A 9,926-nucleotide genomic window follows, 5' to 3' on the forward strand; every position below is an offset into this window, starting at 1 on the left:
CCGATCTCTGCTTGTCCATCCCCAGTACCTGATCTGTGCCCGTTCAGGGATGCATTCATATCCAAGCATTGGTCCAGGCTGCTCGGGGCAGTGGTGGAGTCACCATCCCTGGAGGGGTTGAACAGGTGTATAGATGAGGCTCTCGGGGACATGGGGTAGTGGTAGACCTGGCAGCATTGGGTTAATGCTTGGACTTGATCTTGAAGGTCTTTTCCAACCTAAATAATTCTATGATCCTCAGCAGGTACGATGGGGTCTCTGAAACCCCAAGAACTGCAGCGGCTCTTCTTGTTGCTGTTCCTTTCTAACAGGTTTTTGCTTTACTGTGTTTGTAACCTGGAATCGTTCGCAACACAAATGTCCCCAAAGGCAGGCAGGATGCTCACCAGTAACCGTTTCCCGAGACGCGTAGCTGATGTGTACGTGTTCACACACCCACCTTTCTCTTCTCCATCCCCGTGTGTCTCACCAGTGTCGAGGGCACCAAACGTGCTGCCAGAGCTGCTTCTTGCACCGGTGGCTGTGGCTCTGTCCCTCAGGTCCTGTGCAAGAAGATGCTCTGTGGTTTCAGGAGATGGGCCACATTCGCACCCATTGCTTCAATGTGCATGTGGACTGTCTCCTGGAGTAACGCTGGGTGGGCACAAGTAAACTTTAAGATTTATTTTTCATTTATTCTTGTGCCACAAAGTTTAGGCTGGTACCTGGGTATTGTCCTTGCTACTGGAAACTGATCTGCCAGGGCAGCAGCTCTCGCTCTCTCTCTTTCTCTCTCCCACCAGAAGACGTGAATTGGGGTCGCTGGTGTTGATCGCAGCCATCACTGGTGTGCAGGGTGTCACTCAAATAGCTATCAGATGCTTCCAGAAAACTTGATTTAAGCACTTGCTGGAGATGTGGTTTTAGTCAAGAGTTAAAATCCCTGCAAGGCTGCGGACTTCTTGCTTTGTTGCTTTTCTTGTCACCCCCCTATCAGAGAAGGCATTTTGCAGCCATCGTTAAGGCTCTGCAGGAGCTGGCAGCACTGCTGGGTTTCACACTCCTTGTTCTGCACATCTGAGCAGTTAATGCTAAATGCCCGGTTATGGTAAATCTATAGAATACATAGTGTTGCTGAGTAGTTAAGATATCTACTCAGAAGTCTCCTGGTTTTACAGTCTAAGGACTGAGGTCAGCCTCTAGAGCTGGTTCATAACTCAGAGGGCTGACTGAATTTCTTGGCAGGGAAGTTTCAGTTGTTTTTAAGAAACACTTATCACTTTTTTTGAGGGCTTGGGTACAATATTGTAATATATTGGCTTATTATCCTTACCCTCCTTTGAATTCCTCTGATTTAAAACCCAAGTGCTACAAAGGTTTCATGTTTTACCCAGTAATTCATCTCTATCATCTTTTAGAGGTAGGGAAATGAGCAGTAATATTTTAAGTGATTGCCAGAATGTGTCATGACCGTAATGAGCCTCACTAAGGAAAGTCAAGAGAGGTGACAAGTGACATTGAGGATTTACAGCTCCTCGAGAGAGTGGTGGTAGAGCAAGGGGAGAAGAAGGGCAGCGCCAGGGCTGGGTGACACCACGGTTGTCCTGGACCCCATGTGTCACCAGAGAGAGGTGAGCTCAGTCAGGCGTGAGTCACTGGGTGAACTGGGGACGACAGGGACTGAGCCTGGGGGGGAAACCAGCTGGTGATCCCAGTGAGGAGCCCCACAACTTGTTATTTCTTACTGGGAAGGTGACCCGGAGATGCATTAGTCTGAGCTGCACAGGACAGGTCCCCATTCTGCCTCTGATGCCCTGTGCTCAGCCTGCTTCTAAGCTGGTGCGTGTTTGGGTTTGTGTATTAATAGTTGTAAGAAGTCAAAGGAGGGAAATGGTGGGTGTCTCAGGAATGGTTAAATGTCTTATTTCATCCTCTAACTTTTATCACCAACTGGTAACAAGCTCAAATACATTCATTGCTGTAACAATGGCTTATTTAAAGAAAGACTTCTTTTAAAATTGCCCATTATATGGGTACAGTAACTCAGGCTAATACTTCAGTTAAATAACGATATTGGTTACAACTGTGCATCAAGCAGCGAGTTGAACATTTATCACAATCTGCCCGGGGTTTTATGGCCCTTCAGCTGCCCTGGAGATCAAATATGTCGTGTACTCATTGTAGGCACAGCCTGTGGTTGCGTTTGATAACAAGGCAGAAAGTGCTGATTGCTGAGGCGCCAGGAGGATGAAAATGGGTTGAGGAGAGCGAACCGGGCGATGGAGCGGGAACCATCAGCCCTGTGCTCAGCTCCAGGCACCCAGGAGATCTTTGCTCCTCCTCTGAAAACTCCAGCGTCCTGTAAAAAACAACACTTTTTTCATCTGCCTCCTGTTTCAGTAGATTTATTTCTATGAAATAACAAGTCCTGCAGGCTCCCACTGGGGTGGTTCTCTTGTTTTCTTAGTCCATTAGAATCACTTCAGTCCTTTAGCTCTGCTATCTTCCAAGGATAACGGCCGATATTTTTAACTTGCCTTTCATTAGCGAAGGTTTTGATGCTTTATATGTTTTAGTTCTTCAGCTATTTCTGGAGTGTTCAACATCAGAGAGAACTGAGCATGGTTTCTTATTATCCTCTTTCCATGTCATAAGCGTTGATTTTTCTACTTAAAAACTCCGGATATTTAATCATTTAGATACTTCTTTGCTTTCATCGTTCAGTCACTGTTTATCTTATCTCAAAAATGCAAATACTGAAGACACAAACAACAGGAACCTCACATAAACTTCACTTGAGCAACCCTTACTCTTCCCAGCACAGAATAATGCGATGCCGTTAATTGGATCTCCTCAGGGAAGTTTTGTCTATTGAAGTGTTATTCAGAGTCAAAGCTAAATATAATTTCGCAGACTACAATGGTAACTGTCTTTCTCTTCTAATTTACTTAATAAAGATTGTGCCGAAGAGAATACTTTCCTCCTTGGAAAAAAAAAAGCAGCAAGGTTTTAGAGTGGGATTCAAACGAATCGGAGACGCTTCTCTGCCTTGTGTTAACCGGTGGGAGTGTGGTTTTGTCCCTAAAATAGTAAGAGGAGGTATTGAAACATTGAATTTGTCCAAAGCGGGTCCCTGTCGGCTCCGTGCTCCCAGGACAGCCTGGCACGGGCTGCCGGATCGCTCCGTGCACCGCTTGGATTTTAGAGCACAGGCGATTGCCTCCAACGTTGCTGTGTGTGCTGGGCGGCCAGAGCTCGCACGAATCCCTCGCTTAGTCATACGGCACAAAACGAAGATGTAGATGCTTTTCCTCCCGGTCTGAGGAACAGGCTTGTGCAGGCGCTGCACTGGGACCGTTCGGGTCCATGTTCAAAATGAGACAGGACTGACTCACCCTTCTTGACAGCTCCTTAATGGGCAAACGGAGCTGCTGAGCTTCCTGACTTCTGGATATTTTAAAGTGTGTGTCCTAAGCTGTTTCATCTCATACAGGTATTTTTTTAATTCCTTCTGGGCTTTTCTCTGTCTACTGCTCCCCACCAGCTGTTTGTCCTGGATTCACACCTTGCTTTAGCTGTGCTAAAGGACATCAAAAGTTAGTTACAAATGAAAGGTCAGCGGAGAGCGATCTGCTGCAGCTGTAATGGGCTTCTGCTGTGACCCTACAGGGGGTGTGTGATTCACAGGATCAGTGCTCTTGCCAGAAGAGCAAAGAATTGCTCATAAAACCCCTGTGTTAGGAAACTGCCCTGTCTGGAAGCACGTGGACAGGTCTGGGCGTTCAGAACGATGACTGTCCCAGAGATTCCCGGCAGCCCGGTGCTAATAACGTGTCCCCTGCCAGCTCTTCCCCATCCTCCCCATTGGGGGTATGTGCTATTGCGCTAATTAAAATACCTGGTTTTAAAACAAGGTGTTCAGGTTTCCATCTGGTGACCTTGTGCCTGGCCCCAAGCGGGCAGGTAGGGCTGCTCACGGCGCGGCATGTGGGAAGACCAAAACGCTGCTTCAATACCAAAGTTGGGTTTTCTAGAGGAAAAGCTGGAACAGGCAACTTCTCAAAATAGAGAACACTCAGCCCACTGCTTGGGCAAGACTGAGTGAAAATAGAAAGGGTTTATTGAAAATATTTCTCCTTGTGGGTGGACCACGTACCTCAGGCTCTCGCTGGCTGCAGCACCTCCAGCTCCACAGCTTGCGGGATTCTCCAGGGGGTCCTGGTCACCCCGGTTCCTGGGCTGTTGCCCACCTGTCCCTGCAGCATCCCACAGCATCGCGTGCAGGCTCAGGGCTGGACCACGTGCTGTGTCCCCACCTGGAACCTGGGACTCCTTCTCCTGGGGGCAGGTGAAAGCTCTTGGGGGGCTGCACCTGGCCCAGCTGGTCCCTCTTAGAAAATAACAGTGCTGGAGAGCTCGTCTGTCATGGAGTCCAGAGCCACCAGTTCCTGTCTTTGTGATCTTGTCTGTAGTTTGCTGTATGTTTAATAAGGCATGGGTGGAGAAGGCACCATTAGAGGTTGTCCCTTTGCATTTGGGAATCCCGTCTCTGCCACCAGACCTGCATCAGGAGAGCTGTTCTGTGAATTACTCACTGATGAGTAATTGAGGGGGGCAATTGTGGAGGATTTATGTGTCTGGAGCTTTCTGTGAACAGACATCATTTTTATATGATAAGAGTGGTTGGATTCTTTGTGCACGTTTGCTAACATACCTAAAACTGCCTGCTGTGTTTCAGAACGTGACCTCTCCCACCACCTCTTTTACGGACCTGGCAGAAATCGTCTCCCGGATCGAGCCCGTGAAGGCGCCCGTGGCAGACGGTGAGTCGGGGCAGGGCAGCGGGCGCTCGCTCCTCCCGTGTCCCTTCTCTGGTGGTGCTCTTGTCCCAGCCCATGTGGGACTGTGGTGGCTCAGGGCTGGCTGTCCCCTCGCTCCATCCCGAGCCTCTGCAGGGCCAGATCTTCCGTGTTCCTGCTGCCTCCTCCAAGAGTGGGTGGGAGTCGGATGTTCATGCTGTGGCGGTACCGCCGCTGCCAGCCCTTTTCTAACGTGGTTTCCCACTGGGGATAATCCCTGCTCGAGTTAGTCTGAGTGAAATAACACACATGGCACCTCCTGCACAGACGGGCCTGCGTTCCCCTTGCGCTGGCCCACATCCTTGCGATGGCTTTGCTCTTTGGTCTGTGCCCTTTTGAGACCGGAGGAGGTTGATTTAAAGCTTTGACTGAAGGATTTTCTATTTCCCTGCTGTCATGAGTAGGATCTGGAGTGACTCACGGGCTCCATTGCTTTTCATTTGCTCCTGTTATGGGGAGCACCAGTGAACTAATGAGGAGCAGGTAACGACTCCTGCATCGTTACGTGAAGGCAGTCCAGGGCCTGGTGCCTCAAGCGCGCCCTGCGGAGCAGTTCCCTGTTTAAATGCCACTTAAAAAGAATCAGAGCTTTGCAGGCCTGAAATCTCAGGGCGTTTCACCAGTGCTAAAGCTCTTTATAAACAGTCTCTCCCCCTCCTCCTGATTTCTTGTTCTTGCAGAGGGAAATCTAAAGTTAGCAGTCCTCCCATCTGTGACTGTTTGCAGAGATGTCCCTGTGGTAATTTGAAATGCTAATTGCCATCATATGCCTTATGAAGAAAATATTAATCAAATGTGGTTGAAACAGCCATTGTGAACAAGAATGAAGGGTTCGTGTAGGTTGGTTATTTAAGGCATGGGCACTGAGACCTGCTGAGATTTAACCGGTGTACTGGGACAGATCTTCCTCCGTTATATAGTTTCTAATTGTTTGCCCCCATTAAGACCTTTCTGCTGGGTGAGGCCATGAACATGAGCGTAACAAAGGGGACATGATTTTCAGAAAGTAGTTATGGCTGATTTGGGGTTAAGGAGGGAGGGCCTGGGCAGGGGCTGCCTGGGATGGGATGGCCACGTTCCACGTGCTCCTCACAGATACGTGCAGCCCAGAAAACCAACCGGACCCTGGGCTGTGTCACCAGCCCCGTGAGCAGCAGGTGCAGGGTGGGGATTGTCCCCTCTGCCCGCTCTGGTGAGACCCCCCCGCAGTGTTGGTCCAGCTCTGGGTCCTCAGCACAGGACACACATGGACCTGCTGGAGAGGGGCCAGAGGAACCACAGGAATGACCCGAGGCTGGAACAGCTCTGCTGGGAGGACAGGATGAGAGAGCTGGGGTGTGCAGCTGGAGAAGAGAAGCTCTGGGGAGACCTTAGTGCGGCCTTTCAGTGCTTAAAAGGGGCTGATGAGAAAGATGGGGACAAACTTTTGAGCAGGGCCTGTTGTGATAGGACAAGGGGGGATGTAGCAAGGCCCTGCCTGTCCTGACAGCACATCTCAGCCTGGCTGGAGAAATTCTGTCAATAATTTTGTTCTGAAAAAAGAAAATGACAATGATCATGTTGCGACTGTCGGGGAATAGGAAAAGTGTTGATACGAAGGGTGAGAGGCCCTGATGGGCAGAGCAGCTGTGTCGTCTTCAGGGAGAAAAGGCAGTCAGGGTTCTGCTCTGCCCTTGAGCAAACTGAGAGCAAGGATTGAAAGTAGTAGGACAAGGGGCAACGGGTTCAAACTGGAACACAGGAGCTTCCACCATAAGATGAGAAGCAACTTCTTCCTGGTGAGGGTGGCAGAGCCTGGCCCAGGCTGCCCAGGGAGGTTGTGGAGTCTCCTTCTCTGCAGACATTCAAACCCGCCTGGACACCTTCCTGTGGAACCTCAGCTGGGTGTTCCTGCTCCATGGGGGGATTGCACTGGATGAGCTTTACAGGGCCCTTCAACCCCTGACATTCTGGGATTCTGTGAACATAACGGGGCCTCAGGTACCTTCCCTGGAGTCGTCCCCTCTTCAATGGCTCATTTTGGAGCTGCCGATTTGGGTGTGCAGAGCAGCATGAGGCCTCGGTCCTGTGTGACGCTTGTGGAGGTTTTGTAGCATAAAGAAGCGGTGGCCCCGTCAGCCCCCGGTGCTCAGAGTCTGGGTGATGGGAGATGATGCTCATCATCTGTTCTCCTCCCCCTCTAGTCCTCCAGCACCCAGAGGTGCTGTGGGAAGGATGTGAGAGGGGACACCCTTCTCTTGTTTTATAGTATCTGTATAAAAACCTGTTAAATACTGAATAGTGCTTGGAAAATCAAGGTTTTGATGGCAGTCGTTTTTATTAGAGCTGTAAACTGCAAACTGTTGTTTGTGCTCTCTGTTGCTGTTCCGATGAGTTTGCAGTTTTCCCGGTGCATTTTATCAAAGATAATCAGTTGCCGGTTTAGTCTAAACTTAACAAGAATTCTCTGATCCACAGTAAAAAATATAAAAAACATTTAAAAAGACCAAATGTCTTTAATCCGAATGTTGTAGCAGTTGGTTGTAGTTATTGTGCTAGAAGGAAATGCTGTGGAACAGGCTGTGCTGTTGTCTTCAGCGTGGAGCAGATGCTATTGACTGTTCCCAAAAGCAATACTTAATCAAAAATCCGGTTGAAACATGAGCCACTTGCTTCACTCGTGGGCTGAAGAGCAGCGACTGCTTCGGCAGCTCGGAGCGCACCTGGGTTCACCCGTGGAAGCGGCGGAAAACCGAACGTTGCACAAAAATGACTGGAATACCTGAGAGAGCTGATGGTTGTCCCTTGTGGAGAGGAGGGGAGTGTCAGTGGCACTGTGGACCAGAGATTGTGAGACACAAAGTTATTCAGTTATTCAGCCTGGAGAGCAGGAGCTGGGGAGTCGTTCTCGCTCTGCAACTGCCTGAAGGGAGGTTGGAGCATGGAGGGGGTTGGTCTCTTCTCTTAAGGAACAAGTGATAGGATGAGAGGAAACGGCCTCAAGTTGTGCCAGGGGAGGTTGAGGTTGGATCTGGGGATCAGTTTCTTCCCCAAAGGGCTGTGGGGCATTGGAACAGGCTGCCCAGGGCAGTGCTGGAGTCACCATCCCTGGAGGGTTGGACAGACGGACATGAGGTTCTCAGGACATGGGGTGGTGTTAGATTTAGGTTATGGTTGGACTCGATGATTCTGAGGGTCTCTTCCAACCAAAATGATTCTCTGATCACCTGTGCACCAGAAAGAGCTGAGCTGATACCTGGATGTCCCTGTTCCCAGTGAGTCTGTGACCAATGTGTGCAGGGGAGTTGGGCTGGTAGCACACAGACATGGTTCCTGACGGTAGCTGCAGGCCTTGTCTGGACTGATGGGTGGGATGCGGCAAATATTCTGTGAAGAGCGTCACCAGGGAGCATCTCCCCATTGCCACGTTTGTGTCCTGCTGGCTGGCCAGCGAGAACCCACCAGAGTAGCTTGGACAGTTTGTATCTTGCTGCTCGTGCTCCAGGCACTGGAGATGCTGCAGGGCTCCAGGACACCAGGTCCCGTACCAGAGATGGTTTATTTTGTGATCTGGCTGGAGAGCTGATGTCTGTGTTGGAGCAGCCCCAGGTCACTGAGCTGGGGGGGTTGGCCACCAGTCATCCTGCCCTGGCCAGCGCTCAGTGCTCAAATCAACAACGATCATTCCTCGTCCAGTTTTCTCTGCCTCTCTGAATGCTCGTTCAGTTGGTGTGTTTGCTCTCCTCTCTCTTTAGATGAGTCAGACTACCAGACTGAGTATGAGGAAGAAGTTCTGGACAACCAAAAGGACGATTACATCAATTTCGTAAGGACCCAGGCTGAAGACAACTCCGACTCGGTACGAGCTGCCCTGGGAACAGGCAGCGCCTGTGTCGGTGCCGACTCCCCTGTGCACGGTGTGCGGTGGGTGTGCGGTGGAGCTGTCGGGAAGGGCTCGGAGAGAAGCACCTGGAAGGGACTTGCTGAGGAGAACTGTGCAGGAATAAGTTTGCTTTTCACCTAGTACAGACACTAAATGATGCACGTTCAGCTCGGTCACCTACTGTGGTGCGGTGTGCGGCAGAACCACGGTTAAAACCTGGCCCCGCAGCTCCGCGGGGGTTCGCTCAGGAGGTGGGTGAGGGAGCTGCTGTCTCTGCTCTGAGGAAGCCAAGAGAGGGTCTGGCTGCACCTGCCCGCCGGGGGTGGTGGAGACAACGGCAGCAGAGATGCGCAGCAAAAAGACAAGAAAGGGGCCACAGACACAACTTGCACTGAAAGAATCCTCACTGAGTACAGGGGAAAATATTTCCCAGTACGGATGGCTGAGAACTGCAACGGGCTGTGCAGGGAGGTGGTGGAAACTCTGTCCTTGCAGATACTTGAAAACCAATTAGATGCTTTGAAGAACCAAATGTAGCGTTAGAGTTAGTCCAGCTTAGAGCAGAAAATTGTGTTATACCCGCCAGAGGTCACTTGCAACCAAAGTTGTTTTGGTTCTGCGGGACAGCAGGTCCACCCTGAGGAGATCTTGTGCTGTGAGGCCCGAGTGCACACACTGTGACCCACAGCCGGAGGAGCAAAGCTGGGAAGGGTCGATTCCCTCCTGCTCTCACTTCTTACTGGAGCGGCCGGTGGGTTTGAAAGGTGAAGCTGCCTGTTGTGCTGGACACAAACAGTTTCTCAGTGGGAGCTGGGAGCTGTGGGAAAGGTGCTTGGGGAGCTGCTAAAGGAGGTTTCGGTGCTTTGAGTGAGGAGCAGGAGTGATGATGTGAAGATTTGGTTTGCTGAGCAGATCCCTGGTGGGTAGTGGTTGGTGGACAAAGAAAGGGTAGAGGGGACAGGGCAGATTTTATCCAGCTCAGAGAGGATGCTGAAGAATGATTTTGTGCTTGCTGCTTCTTTAATCCTTCAGGATGAAGAGGTGCAGATAAGACAGCGCAGGAACGTCCTCAACGTGGAGGACCAGGCGAGCAGCACCTAAGAAATCAGTTAATGTGAACCATAACTTCAGATTTCCTGACAGATCATGGAGCTGACACTTGTTGGATAACTCTGGAATCATGACTTGCCTCTATTTGCCCTGTGAAATAAAACCATTTTACCAAA

The 9,926-nt window shown here is 50.4% G+C and overlaps 1 protein-coding gene across 3 annotated transcripts in view; it reads left to right on the forward strand.

Moving 5' to 3' along the window:
* The window catches only part of PNPLA7 (patatin like domain 7, lysophospholipase), a 129,831-nt gene extending 119,905 nt beyond the window's left edge, over positions 1-9,926 (forward strand). For all 3 annotated transcript variants that reach the window (XM_065853939.2, XM_065853940.2, XM_065853938.2), the window contains exons 34-36: positions 4,718-4,802; positions 8,573-8,676; positions 9,733-9,926. In XM_065853939.2, coding sequence (XP_065710011.2) covers positions 4,718-4,802; positions 8,573-8,676; positions 9,733-9,801 — 258 coding nt within the window. In that variant the 3' untranslated portion in view covers positions 9,802-9,926. The remainder of the gene's footprint in view (positions 1-4,717; positions 4,803-8,572; positions 8,677-9,732) is intronic.

The sequence above is a fragment of the Patagioenas fasciata genome, chromosome 20 (genome assembly GCF_037038585.1).
Source record: "Patagioenas fasciata isolate bPatFas1 chromosome 20, bPatFas1.hap1, whole genome shotgun sequence".
Taxonomy (NCBI): Eukaryota; Metazoa; Chordata; class Aves; order Columbiformes; family Columbidae; genus Patagioenas; species Patagioenas fasciata.